This window comes from Phacochoerus africanus, chromosome 9 (assembly GCF_016906955.1).
Source record: "Phacochoerus africanus isolate WHEZ1 chromosome 9, ROS_Pafr_v1, whole genome shotgun sequence".
In the NCBI taxonomy this organism is placed as follows: domain Eukaryota; kingdom Metazoa; phylum Chordata; class Mammalia; order Artiodactyla; family Suidae; genus Phacochoerus; species Phacochoerus africanus.
Genome location: NC_062552.1, coordinates 123,135,510 through 123,155,486, shown reverse-complemented (window position 1 = coordinate 123,155,486; position 19,977 = coordinate 123,135,510). Strand labels below are relative to the sequence as shown.

The 19,977-nt window shown below is 62.8% G+C and overlaps 1 protein-coding gene across 1 annotated transcript in view; it reads left to right on the top strand.

The window, feature by feature from the left end:
• Positions 1-19,861, top strand: part of CCDC85C (coiled-coil domain containing 85C) — an 82,631-nt gene extending 62,770 nt beyond the window's left edge. Inside the window, exons 3-6 of the mRNA XM_047794974.1 lie at positions 10,256-10,363; positions 15,259-15,354; positions 16,122-16,220; positions 16,891-19,861. Of these exons, the coding sequence (XP_047650930.1) occupies positions 10,256-10,363; positions 15,259-15,354; positions 16,122-16,220; positions 16,891-16,980 (393 nt within the window). The 3' untranslated portion in view covers positions 16,981-19,861. The remainder of the gene's footprint in view (positions 1-10,255; positions 10,364-15,258; positions 15,355-16,121; positions 16,221-16,890) is intronic.
• Positions 19,862-19,977: the final 116 nt, after the last annotated feature.

Below are 19,977 nucleotides of genomic sequence, written 5' to 3'. Positions count from 1 at the left end.
GCTGGTCCGCAAGCTCCTTGGCGACCAGAGCTGGGCTTGTCCCAGAGATGGTGCAGGACACACAATGGCTGAGAAGCGGGCCGCTTTGTCCCTCTGATGGGCGCTTCAGGGCCCGAGAGGTGGGCCGGCACGCCCTCGCTCAGACCCGCGTGGAAGCGTCCTTTCCGTGTCACACAGGTTTTTCTCCAGGATGGGGTCCTCCTCCCTCCAGGCCTGGCCTGATCCACAGACCAGTGAGGCCAGGCCTCACTACCCGTGTGTCCCCAGCAAGGGGGATGGTGGGTTAGAGACTTGGCGATGAGGGCAGTGCAGGGAGGGGGCTGCAGGATGAGAGGCAGGGGATAGGCGTTCGTGCCCTTGCTGCGTGCCCTGGAGCATGGCTGGAGCACAGCTGGAGCATGGCCGGAGCACAGCTGGAGCATGGCTGGAGCACAGCTGGAGCACGCAGGGGGCAAGGCTGCTGGGGGAAGGGCCTTTCCTGCTGTGGGCGGGGCGATGGTGGGAGGCTGTGGTCAGCCGGTCGGGGTGTCTGGCGGCCACTGGCTTGAGGACCTTCTAGCCTCTTTCCCTTGTGCTCATCTTTGACTTCATCTCATCCTCCCCCTTGCCGACCCCCCCTACCCCCTCCCCGCCCCCCACCCCCTGCCCTGCTGCACCCTGCCCCATACGCCCCTGGCTGGCCGGGATGCCCAGAGCGTTTCTCTGGGAACCAACCCCAGGGAGGGCTCAGCTGCCTGGTCCCGTTGCCCAGCAACGGAGGGGCTTAGCGCCACTGCCCTGCTCAGGCACCTTCTCTGCCCCTGGGCGCTGCTGGGAAGTGTGCAGGCCCACGACTGCCCTCCCCCCCCCCCCCCCCCCCCCGCGCAGGTGGCAGGATAGCTCTCCCAGCCCCACAGGATGCTGCGGAATACACGCCTCATTTGGGCCCTCCGTCCTCCACACCCCAGGACCACCGCGTCCACATCGGATCGTAGCCGGGCCTTGAATGGCAAGGCCCGTTTTCAGACTTCCCGCTTTGGTGTTGGGAGCTGTATGGCAGAGGGGCTTGGCCACAAGGAGTGCCAGGTCCTCAGGACTGCTGGGGGCAGGGAGGAGTGTCCGAGGCAGTGGGTAGGCCTCCTGACACCCAAACGCCCTGAGTGGGCCTGACCTGGGCCGGTGCTGGTTGCTAGCGGGTAGGAGGTGGGTTGTGGGAGCTGCAGGCAGAAGTGACTGTGGGGGGCCTTGACCTGGGGCTGATTTCCAGCTGGTGGAGTAGGGGACGCGGTCACTCGCATATGGCACAATGAAGGCCAGGACCACAGTGGGGCGGTGGGGGTGGGGGTGGTTTCGAGTCTGCCCAGATCCAGCTGTCCTTTGTGTCATTGTTTCCGGGGAGAAGCAGAGCTCAGGCCCCAAATTCAGGATGCTGTTTGCAGCATTATTCTGCTGTCCCAGCGGGGTGTTGCTTGTGGTCCTGTTTCTAAGGACAGGAACGGACGTGTCCCTTGACCCCGTGGCCTCTGCTCCCCTAGGCCACCTTGTCCCTCAGGGAGAATACACCCAGGTTCCCGTGGTGGCCTTGGCCTTGTGCACGCACTCAGGCTGCAGGGGGCAGTCCTTCCTCCCTCGGGGCACCCCCTGGTCTCCCCAGGGAGCCCCCACAGCTGTGTCATTCCCCCGCTCCCCACCCGCATACGCAGAGGCGGAGGTTGACGGGGTCCCATGTCTGGAGCATGAGGGGGGCGGCCACCACCTGGGCAGGGGGTGTCTCTGCCTGGTTCCTCCCCTCCCCCAGCCTGCTCTGACCTGCTCCTGGAGCCAGGTTGGGGCCCTTGTCCTGCAGGCAGCAGCAGTGCAGGTCTGTCCCTGACCTGTACCCATGCTCAGGCCAGGCTCTCTGGGCACAGAGGTTTGTCAGATGGGGGGGCGGCCTGTCGCCTGGCCCCCCCCCCCCCTACCCCGCGCCGCCCAGGCTTGCTGGTTGCAGGTGAGATTGGGCTTAAAGGTCAAGATCGGGCTTTGGCCTGGCTCGTCCAGGAGAAGTGCTGAGAGCTGGGCCTGCTCAGCGGCAGTGTTCCAGGTTCCTGGTTTTTGGTAGAACTTTTCCTTCTCCCTGGTGAAGCTGCGAAGCCGTGATGCTCTGGTGACAGCCACGTGTGCTTGTGTGTGTCACGGAGCTGGGCACCGGGTCCCATCCCTGCCTCCTCCTCACGAGGGCTCTGCTGGCAGGCGGGGGTCTTGCCCAGGTCTCTCTGTGAGTCCGTGTCAGCTTGGCTGAGAAGGGGCAGCCGTGCGGCCACGGGTGCACTGCAGGCCAGCCTTGTATCATCTTGTTCCCTTGCTTCAGCCGAGGGGCTGACCCTCAACCTACAGTCTGCAAAGGCACCCAGGGGCCGGGGTGTTGGCAGGGCATGTCCAGGGTCATGGGCAGGGCTCCAGCTGCCCTCGCCACCTGCTGCCAGGGCTTGGCCTTGAACGGGGGTGGATGCTGCTGGCTGTGGAGGAGGCGATGCCCTTCTGAGCTGCGCAGGAGGCGTGAGAAACAGGGAGAGAAAGGCCTCCCTGGCCTGCTCCAGGTTTCCTGGCAGCAGCTGACACCTTGCCTGCCTTTGGGTTCCCGGGGCGGCTCAGAGGGCACCAGCTTTATAAGGACCCTCAAGCCACTTCCCCTGCCCTGGCCTCCATTTGCTCCCCTGTTAGGTGGGCACTCAGTCAGTGTGTAACTGATCACCTCCTGTGTGTGGGGGTACATCGTGGGGGTACAGCGGTACCCAGGTAGAGCCTGTCCTCAGGGGGCAGTCTCACTCTGTCCCTGCCTCCTCGTCGCAGCCAGCAGGCTCAGGTGTACAGGCGGGCTATGGGAGCACAGCGGAGGGGGTACAACCCCATGGGCAGGGCTTGGCCTACAAAGAGAGTACTGGTCTCATTTTGAGGGGGTCCAGGGAAGATGGGGTTTCTTTAGCCTTCTTCCTCCTGGCCTCCTGCCAGTGGCCTTTACCAGCCACCCCTAGGTGGCCCGGCCCTGAGCTCTCCCAGCCCCAGGGGCTGCACTGTTTTGCTGACAGGGTGTCAGGACCCTCCCTTGTGGAGCTGGGCCCCCCACCCCTGCTGGGCTATCAGCTACCCAGAGGTCACATCTGCATCTCCAATGACTTGGCAGATGCATCTTGGGGAGCCCTGCCTGCACCCCACATAGTCTGTTAGGCCAGGAGGGGAGGCTGGTTCTTGCCAAGAATAAGCAAGGTCTGCTTAACCAAGGGAGAGCTGCTTCATGAGGTAGTGAGTGGATCATCGTTGGAGGTAATCAAGGGTGGTTGGACGGATGTGGGGATGGATGGCCATGTTTGGGAATATTGGAGGAGATTGCTGCCACCGGTAGGGTTCTGGGCTCTGCCTCCTGGGCTCTGGCTTGTGAGATTCTGGCAGTTAAGTCTTGTCAATGGAATCAAATTGCACAGAAACCTCCAGCTCTGTGCAATGTGGCAAATCTGCCTTTGGCAAAAGGGGGAGAGAGCAGTGGTACTCTTATGACTGTCTTTAGGTGACACGGCTTTGGATTTGGGTCGGAGGGCAGAGAGCCTCTGTGGGTTCCCGTTCCCGACTGCCCACCCCTCCCCCCATGGCCTCTGTCTAACTCCGAAATAGCTTTAATTTAAAATGTGCCTTTAGTGTTCACAGGCTAAATTACTGTATTGCAGTTCGTATTTTCTTTCTCATGTCAGTTTTAAAATTTCATCAACACAGCTGCTTCCTCTGTGATGATTCATCTCAGCCCGGTACCCGTTATGATTTTTCCCGTGGATGCCATGCCTGGCTGGCTGGGCTGGGGGAGGCTGTAATTGATGCCCGGGGGCCTCCGCTCTGACGTTTCCTCCGTTCACTTCCCTGCTGGGCTGATAAATGCAGGCTCCGCGTGTGCCCAGAAGCCAGCCTCACAAAAGAGCAAGAGCAGGCGGCCAGCTGGGGGAGTGGAGGCAGTGGTCCAGGCCGGCGGCTGCAGCCAGGCACCCCCCTCCTCCTTGGCCCCGTGCTGGCTCTTCCCATCCGGCCTGTGCCACATGGGCTTGCCGAACAGTCAGGTTGGAAATGACCCCAGGGTTTACACCAAGCGTGAATGGGGACACTGAGGCCTGGGGGGCAGAGGAGTTCCCAGGATGGCTGACCGCATGAGTCTGTGAGGCTGTGTGACCAAGAACCGGGCGGGGGAGGTTGGGGGACAGGGAAGGGGCTTAGGCAGCTGGGGTCAGCATATGAATTCGGTGGGGACACAGTTCAGCCTGGAGCAGTGGTGGTGTCGGCCTGATGGTGTAAGTAGGTTTGGGCCCTGGAGGAGTCTGACTTCATATGATCCCTGCTCAGCGCTCAACTGCGTGTGGCTTCAGGCAAACTACCTCATGTCCTGGTGCCTCGGTCCCCTCACCTGCAGGATAGGCGTGACGGCCTGCTCCATGCATGCCACGCCCACCAGAACCTCCTCCTTCTGTCCCCCCAGGCAGCACCTGCCCTTCTCTCCTCCTGGTCGTGAGAACCTGGGATTTTTTCTTTCTTTTTTCCTTTTTCGTTTTTGGCTGCCCTGCAGCTTATGGAGTTCCCAGACTGGGGATCAGATCCAAGCCACAGTTGCAACCTAAGCTGCAGTGGCGGCAATACCGGATCCTTAACCCACTGTACTGGTCCAGGGATTGAACCTGTGTCCCAGCGCTCGCAAGACACTGCCAATCCCATTGCGCCACAGCCGGAACTCCGGGAACCTGGGATTTTTCAAGATGCGCACTCAGCCAGGCTTGGTCCCTGATGAACTGCTCCTTTTTCCCCCATGTCTGAGTTTTGAACCATCTAAGCTAGTTGTGTCTCCTGTGTCCCCCAAGGAGGGTTGGAGGGTTGGAGGGTTGTCCTGTTTGGTGGGTTCTCTTGCCACGCCTGCCCTCCCCCCTCCCCGGGAGATGGCTGGCCTCATGGCTTGCCTGTGGTGGCAGTTCTTGCCTGTGACATGCCGCCTGTGACAGGTTCTGAGCCATCCCTGCTCTGCTTGTTTGGTGTGGCTGTCGTGTCCCTGCCCCCTCTATCATAGGTGACATGGTCCCCAGGCTTAAATTGCTTCATTAGCAGAAACTGAGGTCCAGCCTCTTCCTCAGTCAGGGAAACCCCTCTTTCCATCATCTGAGCATCGGTCAGTCCAGCAACAGATGGGCAGGAAAAGACACGGGGGCTTCCACCTCTGCCCCTATGACCGGGACTTAACCAGTGTCCACTGGGAGCCACAGGCTGGGCCGGTCAGCAGGCGAGAGGCCAGCCTGGGACTCTAGAGCCAGAGGGCCTGGTCCAAATCCCCAAAGTGCTGCTTTCCAGCTGGGTGACATAGGCGTTGGCTTTACCTCTCTGTGCCTCCGTCTTCCCATCTGTAAAATGGGGGCACTAATGGTGCGGCCCCAGGATTAAAGGGCCAGTCACGGAAAGCACTGGGGGCTGGCCCTGGAGGATGGTGAGGCTGTGGGCCAGGCACTGTGACCGCGCCTGTGGGCCATCCAGTGGCAGAGGGTCCATGTGGTCCCCGGTTGACCACATGCAAAAGCAGTCAGAGGCCCGGGAAGTTGGCGAGTTGCTCCGATCCACCAGCTGCGATGGGATTTGGACCCTGCAACATCTGCACCCTCCCAAGTCCCCCACCTCCCTCTGCGGAGACCACACGAACTGTCCCCTCAGTCATCCGGTCCTGCCAAGGGGCGCGGAAGGCGGTCATCGTGGTGGCTGAGACCTGGTCTGCGTGTTCCCCGTCAGTCACAGGCTGCCGGGGCTGTGCACACAGCTGACGTTGAGAAATGGGATCGAGGACCCGGCATTGCCCGGGGAGTAGGGAAGTCGTGCCGCGGACAAGCAGTGTTAGCTGTACATTAACCCACGTGGACACTGCGCTGCCTGAGCCCAGTGCTGATTAGGAACCTATGGGCCCCCGGCCTTGCTGCAGCCGCTTTGTTTAATGGCCTGCAAATGAGTGCTCTTAAAATTAAAGGGGGGGAAAGGAAGGTGAATCTGCTCGGTAGGACCTGTCCGTTCTTGCAAGGGACCTTGCGGGCCCCCTTCGCCCTGATACCCGGCCTCGCCCAGCTGCCCAGGATCTTGGGGGCCCCAGTGCTCGGGTGCGGCAGGCCTGCTCTCTCTCCTTGTTTGTAAAGACATGGGGGGCGCCTTAGGGTCCCCCACCTCGGCCCTTGGCCCACCCGCCTCCACTCCCGCCCAGCCGAAGTCCTGGTGGCTTTGGGCTAGTGGGTCTCCAGGGGAGGGAGGGCAGAGGTGAGGGTCGTGGCTGGCGTGTGCTGGGTGACACTGCTGTCTTCCTTCCAGCTGCCCCGCCCCTACGGCCGCCCGAGAAGCTGGCTTCAGGTAGAGCTGCCTGGTGGGACTTGTTTGCAGTGGGTGTGTGCAGGGTGGGGGCTGCTTGGAGTGCTGTGTAGTGCCTGGTCTCCTCTGGGTGTCCCCGTCCCTTCCTGGGAGCCGACCACCACCCAGGGTGCCCTGGTCGTGCCTTGAGATTCATCTCAGGATCTGCCTTCTCTCCGAGCAGGCGTTAACTCCCTGCTTTGCCAAACAAGAGCAGCAGCCCTAAGACAGGAGTTTGTCTTGGGGCTCAGCGGGTTATGAACCCAACTAGCATCCATGAGGATGCAGGTTCGATCCCTGGCCTCACTCAGTGGGTTAAGGATCTGGTGTTGCTGTGGCCATGGTGTAGGCCAATGGCTACAACTCCAGTTCAACCCCCTAGCCTGGGAATCTCCATATGCCGCCGGTGCGGCTGTAAGAAAACAAAAGTTCTGAGACAGCGGCCTCTCCAGGCCCCCTCTTACCCGCCTCATCAGAGGTCCCCAGCTTGCAGGGTGGATGGGCAGTTGGTGATTCCCACTTTGCAGGAGGACACGAGGGGCTCGTCAAGGCCACAGGAGTAGTGCTGGCTGCCAGCTGGACCAGGTCCCAGGACCAGGTCCCCGAGGGGTGGGGGCTGGGGGCAGGAAGAGCCCCCAGGCTCCCACCTCTACCACCCCTGCCCGCCCCTCAGAGGTAGGTGTTATTACCATGTGTTACAGTTTTGGAAAGCAGGGCTGGTATCACGTGGGGTTGGAGCCCTGTCCCTGTGATGGAGACGCCGACACCTCCCGGTGCTACGGCGGCGACCAGGCTGGGGATGACTCCCTCTGTGGGGGTCCTTCCCCAGTCACTGCATACAGATCAGCCAGGCAGCCCTGGGTCTGGGGGTCCAAGCGGCCACCCGAGGGCGGGCTGCAGAGTGGGGGCCCTGGGCACCTCTGTGTCAGGGCTCACCTTCCATCCCCAGAGCTGCAGGCCGCCTTCTCGCTGCCACCCCTGCCTGGGTGCACACAGCAGGTGCTTGAGCACCTCCTGCAGCAGCACCAGCCCGCTCGAGGGGCTGAGGGCCCTTTGGGAGCAGGAAGGCTGGGTGAGAGTAGCTGCCTCTGAGCGAGCCCAGAAAGCCCCCCACCCAGTGGAGGGGTGGGAGTGGGGCAGCCCCCCTTTTCTCCAAGTTCCTGCGCTTGCCTGCTTCTGTTCACCTCCCTGGACAGTGCCCCCAGGTAGATGTGGGGGCGGCCCTCGGCTTTGTGAGCAGGAGCCCCTGGGAAGGCGATGACCTGGGCACCTCTGCTGCTCGGGGTATCGTCGCAGAGGCTGGGCAGCCTGAGCTCACTCAGCCCGCTGCAGGCAGCCCGGAGCTTGGGCAGCGTTGCAGTGACGGCCCTGGACGGAGGCCCGGGGAGCTCTTGGCGGTGGGCTGGGGGCTCTGCGGCCTCCTGGGTCTCTCTCTGCCGCCTCCGAACTCTGCTGCTGCCCTTGGTGGGGGGACCGGACGGGGGCAGGGCCTGGGCTGGTTCCTTCCCTCGGAAGGGTTGGGCACTCCTACTCCTGTTCAAGTCCTGCTCCGTGTCAGCCCCGCCTCCCCGTGTCCCCAGGGACCCACGTCAGTGAGGGTGGGGGCAGGGTGGCCCCCCAGGGGCCGTGTTGCCCTCCCACCCCCACCAGGTCCTTGGCCCCCAGCTCCCGCAGATGTGGGCCCAGCCGCCCCCAGATATGCCACTTCAGCTCTGCCCCCGTCAGCGGTGAGGCCGTAGGGCTCTCCCTCTTCCTGGGCACCAGCGGGCAAATCGCAGGATTTTTAATTTGGATGTAAGTGCAATTATGGCTCCTCATTTCGATGCGTCATTAGTCGCGTTGTCCTCGAGAGAGCGCGCGTGTCCTCCCCGCCAGCTCCGTGTTGCGCTAATAAAGTTCTGTGGGCCCCTTGCCGAAGGCTGGGGTGGGAATTGCAACCGCTAATTAAAAACTCCCACCCCCTTTGCACACACCCCCCCCCCCGAAGTTATCTGGGGGGAGGAAGGAGACACACAAACCAGTGTCTTCAGTGACAATGCACGAGAGCTGCCTCCGAACCCGTCTGGTCCAGGGCCAGGGGAGCCGTGGAGGAGGCGGGAGTGGGCCCAGAGCGGAATCTAGACGGTGTGCGGGCAAGAACAGGGCAGTGCCCGCTGCCCTGGTCACAGGGCCGGCGGGAGAGGACCGTGGCCCCGATCCCAGGCTCTGTGGCCAGATCCTTGTCAGTGGGTGTAGGTGTGGGTATGGGCGTGGGCCTCCCCCTGGCCCCTGGCTTTCTCCCACCAGCCTGGCAAGGCCGGTGAGGGTGTGCCCACAGGGTGGCATCAGGGCCCAGGCGAGAGGCCTGCGACCCCAGGTGTGGACATTCAGGGCCTTGGGCTTGCAACGTGCTCTCTGTTGGAGAAGATTTTGTCACTGTCCCGGAGACCTAGCCAGGAAAATAATTTGGGGTTTTTACCTTTAGGTAGAGCTGGGGTGACCCCCACAGGGAAGGGAGGCAGGGGCGCCCTGAGGAGGGGGACCCCCAGTGGGGGGGGGGGGGCGAGGGGCGGGCCTCCGTTTTGCTGCCTGGCGGTGGGGGTCCGCTTGATCGCACAGACCCCTGGCTGGCCCGGGAGCAGCAGCAGACCTCCGGCTCCCCTGCCTCAGGTTAACCCAGGCCATGATGGGCCGTGGTGGTCCCATTTGAAGATAGAGGGCTGTGCCCCAGGGCCACCACCGGAGGGCAGGTCCCCACTCCCCTCCCCTCTGTGCCCCTTGGGACCTGGGCTCCCACTCTGGTCCCCCCCCCCCCAGGCCATGGGAACAGTTCTCAGCTGAACAGCTGGTCTTTGCTCTGGGCAGTGGGCTCCTGGGGGTGGTTTAACCAGGGGGTGACTGCCTTTCCACCTCCATACCCCACCCTACAGCCACCTACAGGGCCCTGTGCGCCCTCTCGAGGCCTTGGGACCATGAGACCTGGGGCGGACGGGGGTGGGGGGCAGTGCTGACCAGGGGTGATGGGGGCGGGAGAGCAGAATCCAGCATATTGATGAGGCTGCAGTGAGGTCCTGCGGATCCTGGGTCCCGCGGCTGGCGGGAGGGAAGCAGGGTCTGTGCAGACCCCTCTGGCCCAGCAGAGGGGGGCTGATGAGTGGGAGGAGGGGCCTCAGGGCGAGGCTGCTGCTGTCTCGCCTGCCGGCCTCAGCCCTGGCTTCCTCCCTTCCAAGGGTTTGTTTGGGCAACTCAAGTGCCCGTTGATTTGTGGGACATTCCACTGCATTTATCTGCCCAGGAGGGTTCTCTTGGTTCCTTCCGAGTAGAAGAAGAGCATGTGTGGGCCGGAAACAGCACCCCCAGGGGCTTCGTGATGCCCAGGGCCTGAGGGCCAAGGCTCAGCCCAACCAGGGGGCCTGTGTTGGGTTGAGGGTGCTGCTAGGTCCGTCTCCTCTCTGTGTCCAGCCCCCAGCCCCAGCCTCGGGGTCGGGGGGTTGCTTTGCCTGAGCTGAACCACCTGATAAATATGTGCCCATTCACCCATCACCCATGCATGCATTCATTCTTCATTCCCCCCCCTCCTTTTTTTTTTTTCCTTCTTTTCTTTTTGCTTTTTAGGGCTGAACCTACAGCATACGGAAGTTCCCAGGCCAGGGGTCGAATCAGAGCTGCAGCTGCCCGCCTACACCACAGCCACAGCCACAGCCACAGCCACGCCGGATCCTTAACCTACTGAATGAGGCCCGGGATCAAACCCGCATCCTCAAGGTGCATGGAGGGGACCAGACCCCTGCCTGCCCGCAAGGGAGCCCTGTGGACGAGCAGGCAGGAGTGTCCTGTCGGGTGAGGGGCCAGCAGTCCTTGGCCCCCCAGCCCAGCCCCTCGCAGCTAACCCCCCCCCCCTCCTTCTCTCGTGCAGCAGGCAGGCTCTGGAGAGTTCCGGACGCTGCGGAAAGGCTTCTCCCCGTACCACTCGGAGTCACAGCTCCCCAGCCTGCCGCCCTCCTACCAGGAGTCCCTGCAGAATGTGAGTGCCCCTCCCCCAGAGCCCCACTGTTCCTTTGGGGGCCCAGCTCCTCCAGGAGAGGAGGGACCTGCCCAGGCTTCTGCCCAAGCTGCTGCCAGGTCAAGGCGTGAGCTCACGGCCAGAGTGCCCTTCTTCATTCTTCCAGGACAGGCTTGGGCCCTGACTCCCGACCCTTGACCCTTGACTCTTGGAGCCTCGTAAGGGCCCAGCATGCTGGTTAGAGGTGGCAGCCCACCTGGCATGATGCTGCGGTAGTGCAGCTGGTGCTCGGGCCGTGAGGCCCAGCCTCTGTCCCTCTGTGCCACCTGCATCCCTCCTTGGACACTGCAGGGACAGAGAGGACATCCGGCTGTCACTGGAGCCTGGGGTGTGGCTGCGGTGTATATATGCGGGGGTCGCCATCGTGGACTTGGGAAGGGAGGTAGGGAGGAGTCATGACGATGCCCTGTAGGTATCAACAGGGGGCCTCCAAGGTTCTCTTGGGTTCTACCTGGGCTCTGGCCTGCGCCGAATGGGAAAGGAGAGGCGGGGCCTGGGGCCAGCTGCCTGAGGTGTGCGGGGCAGCTCAGGACTGCTCCTCGTGAACCAGGGCACCTGTCATCCCGGCGTGACGCCTTGCGTTCAGAGCACACAGATCTTAGAAGCAGAAAGGACATTGAGGGTGACCGGGAGAAGGGGACGAGGGCACAAAAGCGTTCCGCTAGCTGATTGCGCAGATCCGTGGATACGCTGCCAACCCGGGAGCCCGCATCTGCGCGAGCGCTGCGGGTGTTCACGGGGCATCTCCATGCACACACAGTGCAGGGGGCTCTCTGCATACGTAAGCCCACGGCAAGGCAGGGACCTGACTGTCCCCAGGGGACGGATGAGAAATGGAGCTGGCCTGAGGCCACCCTGCGATGTGGGCCTGGACTCTCCCCTGGGGTCCTGGCCCTGCTGTCTCCCTCCACCTCGGCCGGCAAGGACGGCAACCCTGGTGCCTCCCCGGGCCTCTGTGCCTCCGGGAACCGGGTGGTGCTGTGGGCGCCTGAGCGTCCTGCTGTTTCTCTCTGGGGCCTTCGCACCTTCTCCGGGAGCGCAGCTGCTGCTGCTGTGCAGGTGGCAGAGGCCGCTGATGACCAGATGATCCAAATATTTATCCAGGAGCCCCGTGGCTGAGTGAGGCTCCGACTGCTTGGCGATAAGGGCTCTCGGAAAAGCCCAGTCTCGCCCCCACCCCGGCAGGGGCCCTTCCTCCCTGCCTGCCCTCCCTTCTCTCTGATCGTCTGTGGGAATCCTAACTGCTAACGGTGCTGTGCGCTGGAGCCTCTCAGTGAGCTGCAAACTGTAAAGGGTTGTGCTCCTGTGTTGTGCCAGGCCTGTGGGGTGAGAGCAGAGGAAGCTCGCTACCCCAGGTCTCTCTAGAAGACATATCCTGAGTGAGGGCTGAGCTTCTGAGGCCTTGACAGTGCAGCTCAAGGCTGTTGAAAGGAGTGAGACTTCCGGAAGGCTTCCTTGAGGAAGCCTTAGCAGGGCTCTGTTTGCCTCCTTGAGATTGCTCTGCACACCGGGGGTTGTCACCCCACTTTGGAGGGGGGGATGCACCAGGGTGGCATGTGGCTAGTATGTGCCAGCACCAGGCCACCCCAGGCCTGGAGGCCAGGGGCCAGCCTGAAGCTCCACCGAGGCTGGGGGGCAGGTTCCGGGTAGATGGAGAGGGTTGGGGTATCTTATGGGGCAGACACAGGCTGCTGAGCGGGCAGTAGGGGGGCTGGAGCTGAGGTGGGGGCTCAGAGGCCAGGCCTCTTGGGATGCTCAGAGGGTGCCAAGCCCCGGGGAACCCTGTGTCTGGCATTCAGGCCCACAGGGAGAGCGAGGTTCAGGTGGGGAGCCCGCGCCTGTGCTCTGACGCTGCCGAGGGCATAGCCTGCTCCACGCCTGGGGTGGGCACACCTTCTGGAAGGCCACCTGCATGTCCACATGTCAGAGGCCCCCGAGGGGAAACCGGGGACCCGGTGGGGTGGGGCCACCGCCTCCCTGCCCAGCTGGCTGTCCCTCCCCCCTCCCCGCCCATCAGTGGAGCAGGAGGGTGACTCCTAAGCCTTCTGAGAGGAGGAGGCTCTCCACAGGTCCCCTGGGGAAACTGGTTTCTTACTACTTTTTTGGTTAATTAACTTTTTTTTTTTTTGTCTTTTTTGTCTTCTTAGGGCCGTACCTGAGGCTTATGAAGGTTCTCAGACTAGGGGTCAAATCACAGCTGTAGCTGCCGGCCTACACCACAGCCCCAGCAATGTCAGATCCAAGCCACATCTGCAACCTACACCACAGCTCACGGCAATGCCAGATCCTTAACCCAATGAGCGAGGCCAGGGACCGAACCCACAACCCCATGGCTCCCAGTTGGATTCTTTTCCGCTGCGCCACGATGGGAACTCCAATTAATTAACTTTTTTTAAGCGCACATTTTAATGGTTGTTCTACCTTCGCAGTCATCACAGTGGAACCTGGCTTGTCCCCTGGTAAGAAAGAAACGCCAGACTCGCTGGTAGTCCCTCCCAGCTCTCCTCCCGGGCGCTGGCACCTGCTCATTTTGCCCTTTCTGGATGCTTCGTAGACGTGGAGTCCTAAGCCTTGGCATCCTCTCAGTGACCGGCTTCTTGCCCTGAGCACCCCGTTTCTGAGGCTCATCGACAGCGAGTCAGAGCTTCGTTCCTTCCCACAGTTGAATCCCGAGCCGTCGTGCGGGTCCCACATTTTGTTCATCCGCTCGTTAGTTGCCGTATGTCGGCTTCCATTTTTCACCTGTTGTGACTGGTGCTGCTCTGACCGCTCCTGGACGGGCAAATGTGTAGACGGCTGTGTTCAGTGCTCTTGGGCATACGCCTCTCTCCTTGAACACCAGCACTGGAGTCGCGCAGACCTGGGTTTGAGCCTCAGCGCCCTTCTTTATTTTTTATTTTATTTTATTTTATGGTCTTTTTGCCTTTTTCTAGGGCCGCTCCCGCGGCATATGGAGGTTCCCGGGCTAGGGGTCTAATCGGAGCTGTAGCTGCCGGCCTACGCCAGAGCCACAGCAACAGGGGATCCCAGCCGTGTCTGGGACCACAGCTCACGGCGATGCCGGATCCTTAACCCACTGAGCAAGGCCAGGGATCGAACCCATAACCTCATGGTTCCTAGTCGGATTCGTAAACCACTATGCCACGATGGGAACTCCCAGCGCCCTTCTTTACTAGCTGGTTGGCCTTGGGCGAGTTGTGCAGGCTCCCCGTCTCCATCTGTAAAATGGGCCCATAGAGAGATGGCGTCCGCGCCTAGGGTCGTAACCTGCCCCCTTGGGCCGCTCTTCTGGCGGGTGCTTTGCAGGCTGTGCTCTGCCACCCCCACCACGGGATGCCTGCAGGGCTGAGCTGGGTTTGGAAAAGGCCCTAAGGGTACAGTCTTGACCAGTGTCCAGTGGTGGCTTCCCTTATAGGGTCCTGAGACCACGCTCATTTGCTCCGTCCACCCAGTGAGGCCGGCCAGCAAACGGCTGCACCATCTACCCCGGCCACGTGCAGTTCCTGCCTGCCTTTGCTGCAGGAATCAGCCCTCCTTACAGAGCAGGCAGTGCTGGGAGCCCCGGGTGCAGACAGGACCTGAGGCCAGAGGTGCCCCGGCCAGCCGCCTTCCTGGGCTCTGTGTGTGTGGATGTCGCCCCCTGCTGGCCTGTGCTGGGAGGGCAGCCTTCTGCCGCAGGGCACACACGCCAGAACCCAGTTTGGTTCCTCCACATGACACACTGGCCTGGGCACCAGAGATCGGGTGGCTTGGGCCAGAGTCAGGGAGACAGCAGCCCAGGTCTCTGTGCACACCCGGGACACAGGGACCTGAGGGGTGGAGTGGGCCGGGCCTGCCCCCAGAGCCTTGCCCAAGCCAGCTCTCCCGGACCCCGAGGCTGCAGGCCTCTGTGTGGAGCCAGAGCAGGCTGAGCCTGCGAGGGCCCAGGAGCAGGGCCAGGCCACCCTGGCTGGTGATAAGAGTGCAGAGGTTGGCCGCTGGCGGCAGAAGGTGCCAGGCACCGAGGGTCCCTGTGCAGGGTGGCCCAGCTGGGCAGGCTCCCAGGGCAGTGGCCTCATTGGCCTGATCGCTGGAGGGGCCTTCAGGGCCCACTGACCGAGAAGGAAACTGAGACTCAGGGCTGCAAAGGGGCCCAAGGATGCCCCCCCCTGCTCATGCACCCCCTGGGCCACTCCTGGTGTTTTCTTTCTGCTTCCAGCACCACCGGCTGCGCGTCCTGCTGGCCCTGGGGCTCCATCTAGCTCCTCAGGCATGAGCTCTTTCATGCGGCCTTGGTCCCTTGACCTTGCTCAGGGGCCGGTTCCGCTGCAGCCCCAGCCGAAAGCCCTGCCTCCTGCACTGTGGCCACCTGGGCCACTGCCCCTTGGGGAGGAGCTGGGTGGACACTTGGCCTCTGACACAGGTGGCAGGGAGCCAGGAAGCTGGATCCCTTCCTCTCCCGGCCCCCGTCTCCTGACCCCCAGGCTGATGTGGGAGCCGGGCACCTAGTTGCCAGTTAGACTGCAGGATGAGGTGGCAGTCCCCAGACAGGGAGGCTCAGGGCCGGAAGCCCCAGGAATGCCCGGGGTGGAGCCTAAGGGACGGGGAGGGGGCTTAGGAGTCAGGCCCAGGCCCTCTGTATCATCCTAGGTGACCTGCAGAGCAGGTGAGAGACCTTCCAAGCAGGTGAGAGACCTTCCACGCGCGCCAGGCTGTGCAGAGGAGCCTGCGGGATGGGGTGCTGCTCCTCGGCCCCCATGGTCTCTGGCCTGGGCCCCGGCCCCACAGACCCAAGAATCCCTCCCAGCTGCTGGTTGCACCTGTGGCTGCCACCTGGGAGCCAGCCAGGGTGAGCTAAGACACGGTTCTGCCCACAGGGCCCCGCCTGCCCTGTTCCCGAGCTGTCCTCGCCCCCCTCCGCCGGCTACAGCGCTGCAGGACAGAAGCCCGAGGCCGTGGTGCACGCGATGAAGGTGAGAGCCAGGCCCTGCCCGGTTCCCGCTCCCTCTGGGGCCCCTAGGTCCCTGGCACTTCAGGACCCTGTGACCTAGGACCCCACTTGCCCTCTCCGCAGGCAGCTGGGGGACTTTGGTCCGGTGGCCGTGGCTGCCTGGAGTGTGTGTGTGGGGGGGGTTGGGAGGTGGGGTGGTGGCTGCGTCACCCCTGCAGCCAGGGAGCTGAGGCCTGGGGCAGGTGGGAAGGACAGGTGCTCCCCGGAGTGGGGGTGGGCCAGGACGGCCAGGATGGAAGCTCGGGTCTCCCAGGCCCAGCTCTCCCTGCCCCCCTCCTGCTCAGGGCCTTGGGGTGCACCCTGGGGCCCGTCCACTGAGGTGCCCCCATCCCTACCCCCCTAGCAGGGACACAGGCGCGTGATTCCCCGCAGGCAGCCCGCTCGCTGTGCCTGGCAGGTGGCAACTGGACACCCCCCCCATGTGCATGTGCCAGCCTGTCCTGAGTCCCAAGTGGGGTCCTGGGGTTGGAGTGCCACAGCGGTCCCCACCCCGCCTGTCCACCTGCTCTGCCCCCACTGCCGACGTGGGCCGCCACTTCCCTTGCGTGGTGTCTACGGTGTCACTGGGCCGAGGCGACAGGACAACTGGGCCCTGAGGCCTCTCCAGCCCCCGATCCCAGGGCCCCGCGGCTAGGGGTCCACCACTGCCCTTTGCGGTGGGGGAAGCTGGGGCCTTGCCCGAGGCCTGCCTGTGACCTCTGCCCCTGACCCTGGGGCCGCCCCCTGCAGGTCCTGGAGGTACATGAGAACCTGGACCGGCAGCTCCAGGACAGCTGCGAGGAGGACCTGAGCGAGAAGGAGAAGGCCATTGTCCGCGAGATGTGCAACGTGAGGCGCCTCCTGGGGCCGGGGCCGGGGTGACCGGGCGAGTCCCAGTGTGGCCACAACCCCCCTGGGAGGTGACCCGGGGGGCTGGGAGCCCGGGCCTCGCTCCTCCCCTCCCCCTTTTCCTCCCTGATCTCTGGTCTTGTTTGCCCTGTGTATCCTGACCCTTGGTCCCTGTCCCCTGTGCTCTGCTGGCTCCTGGCACACAGGTGGTGCCCAGACTGCGGTGCCGGCGGAACCCTCAGCTCTGCGGGCCCCTCCTGGCCGTGGCTGCCTTGGCCTTTGGCAGCTGGGCTGCCTCTGGGTCTCTGGGGAGGTGGCACCTGGATCTGGGACCCACCTGGCCAGTGCACCTTGCCTCTTGGGACCCTTGTGGGAGCCAGCAGGGAGGGTGGTTCACGGGGCTGCCCCCTGGGGCGGGGTATCCCCCCGCTGCTGCCTCCTGGGTCTGTAGGGCCCACTGGACAGCTGCGGGCCCAAGTCTGCGCCCTCGAGGTGCCAGCTCAGTCGCCTTGGGGTGGGAGGCACGGTGCGGAGGGCGCACATGCAAAGACCCGGTCTGAGGGTCTCCAGGTGTCACGCGGCCTTAGTGTCCCCTCCTGGCCCCTGGCTCTGGGGACACGCTGGGCGGGTGCAGGGTGGACCCTCATTCCCAGCTTGCCCCTCCCCACAGGTGGTCTGGAGAAAACTGGGGGATGCCGCCAGCTCCAAGCCCTCCATCCGGCAGCACCTGTCCGGGAACCAGTTCAAAGGGCCTTTGTAGGGCCGTTGCTCCGTGGACGTGGACTGGGGTCCCCGGGCGCCGAGCCACTGTCTCCTCTAGTCTGGTGAACTGTACATAGGACGCTGCCTGCCGTGGCCTGGCTGCCGGGGTCCGACTCCATCTCCTGCCTCTCACTCACCAGCAGACTGGGAAGACGGCTCCCCGCGGCAGAGTGGCCTGGTCGGCCTCGTTCCTGCTCTGGGCTCCCCCGGTGCAAAGCTTTGGCCGCTTCGAGAGGCCAGGCCCAGGGACTGTCCCAGGCTGGGCCCAGCCTTGGTGGAGGGGCACGTATGTCATCAAGCCCTTCAGCCCTGGCTGCCATCTGCCCCGGACAGAGGCCACCGGCAGCTGCACTAACGCACAGGGCCCCCACCTGCTGTGGCCTGAACTCTGGCGGCCTCAGCCCTGGGTCCCGAGCTGGACAAGGAAACTCACCCGCGGCCCCTCCTCTGGCCCTGTGCCCAGGCTTCCTGCTGCCAGCCACTGCTTGTTTTTGGAGTTCAGGTCTCCACCCGCAGCCACGCACTCTCTGCAGCACCCCCTCGCCCTGTCCCAGGTTGCGCCCTATCTTTTCGGGGTCCTTCCTACCCAGGGCCCGAGGCCCCTGCTCAGGAATAGCGCCCCATCCCGGATCACTGTGGACAGAGCTGCGTGGCCGCAGGTGAAGGAGGTCTGCCCTCCTTGGGAGAAGCCCGACCGGGCTCTGGCTTTCATTTTCCTGTGTGAACTTCAGCAAGTCACTCAGCCTCTCTGGGCCCCAGAGAGGTGGGAAAGGAGGGCTCAGAGGGCCTTTGAGCTGTGCTCACGGTTTGCGAGCTTTAGTCGGCCTGTGCCCGCCCTCACCGCTCGCCAGCCATCGGGGTCCACCTGCAGGAGAGGTCACTGTGGGGTGGGGATGAGGCCCAAGCTGAGTCCTCCCCTTAGGCCTTGTTGCCTCCTCTCAGGGGACACTCAGCTCCCTTTCTGAGCCTCAGTGTCCTCTCCTGCAGAACGGGCAGCTCAAGGCCCTCCTTGTAGGGCTCTGGGGGACAAATAAGACCTTCAGTGTAAATTGATCGTGTGTAAACTGTGAAGTGAGATGTGTAGATTTAACATTAGTGTGTGAGGCAAACGAGGCCCAGGGCTGAGGGACGGCGGTGCCACAAACGCTGTCCCAGAGCCTGGAAGGCAGGGCCGCCGCGGCTCTAACCAGCCCTGGCTCCTCCTGTGTTTTCTAGTTCCTCGGCCGCCACTGGCTTCGGCGCTTCAGCGGGACTTGGCGCGCCGCGCAGCAGGGGATGGGGACCCAGCAAGGGGCCAGACGAGGCCCCCCTGCTCCTCTTCCCAGCGGCGCCTCTGAGCCGTTCCTCCGTCTGCCCTGGCGCCTTTGGGTCGACACTCTCAGGGGAAAGGCCCTCGGCCCTCACTGTGCCCAGGGAGTGCTACGTGGGTGCTGCTGACGGCGCCAGGCAGGTCCTCTTGCCCTGGGTGTTACAGGAAGCTGTGGGCCCCTGGAAGGAGCTGGCCCGCAGGTCAGGTAGTGAGCCTCCCTGTGACTAGCGAGCGTGTGCACCTGGCGCTGGGTGAACATCCGTGGACACGGTTCTGGGTGATTCCTGCCCAAGTGGGCAGTGAACTGGGGGGCAGAGGCCCTCTCTGGGTGTTGGAGTCCAAAGGACCGCGGAGCAGCTTGAGGGATCTGGGCCCCTTTGGGGTGGGAGCCATACCTGGGAGCCCAGATGTCCTGTCTGGGTCAGGCTGGCTTGGCCACCACTGAAAATAAGCAATAAGTCAGGTGTCCTGGTTCTGCAGGTCGCCTGCAAACTGACCCAGGGAAGAACAGCCTCAAAGGGACCTTTCCCTGCTGGAAGGAAGCGACCCTGTCCTGACTTCTGCAGGGGTGTCCAGGGCGTGGGGGAGGTGTTTCCGCGGGAGGCAGCCCCGGGCGGATGCTGGTGTCTCCTTTCTGCCCCTGCCCATTCCCTGGAGCCAGCCCCACATGGGAGTGGCTTTCTAGGACAGCACTGTACCTGTGACAGTCACCTCGAACATAAGTTGCTGAAAAGCCTGCAGCGCTTCTGCCTGCTTCTCACCGGGCTCAGGGTGAGGGCGCGGCAGGAGCCCGTGGCTGGGGGGGGGGGGCAGGGGTCACAGGGCCAGCTCAGGGCGAGTCCCCGCTCTGCCATGAGCAGGGAGGTGACACTGGCAACCCTCCTCCCATCCGGAGCTTTAGCTCTGAAAGCTTGTGGTGGGGTGAACTCTCCTCAACCCTTTTCTGTTTCACATCCTCTGATTCTAGATCCTAAAGTCCCCGTGGCACCTGTGCTGTGGCTTCCGTTCCCACTGTGATGGATGTCACCCTTCCAGCCTCATCCCAGGTGGCCAAGCCCATCCTGGAATCGGAACCCGCTGAGCACATTTTTTAGCCACACATCAGTGTTTAAAGAGAAAAAAAAAGTGACCTTTTTTTTTTTTTTTTTTTTGGGGTCCTTGAAAACTTCAGCGGAAACTGCATACTACTGATTTTTTTTTTTTTAAAGAAATGAAATGCATGACTGCAGAGCGGTAGAGGTGTATATTTTTCATAACGCGGGGGACCTATTTGTGCTGCTCTCTGGGAACGGGCGGGTCTCCTGGTCCCTGTCCCCAGGCCGGCAGCTCTACCTTGGGTAGGAAGCACAGGGGCCCGCCCCTCCCTGGCTCCGGGCGGAGCTGGGAGCCCTGGGCTCGGTGCCGCGTCTACCTTCTCTTGAACCACTTTGATTTGTGGAGAGAGAAAGAAATAGAACTTTTGATAGTGTGGTAAAAACCTTGATTTGAACTATTTTAGTAAAAGGAGTAACAGAGAAGTTTGTGATAGTGTCTACTTTGTGCTAGAGAAATAAAGGCCGTTGCGAGCCTCCGTGGTGGTGTGCGGTGCTCCTTTGTCGCAGGCGGAGGACCAGGGCCGAGGCCCCTCACCAGGCCGTAGGCCAGGAATGGGGAGGTTTTCAAATCCAAACCCCGTCTGACTAGGAA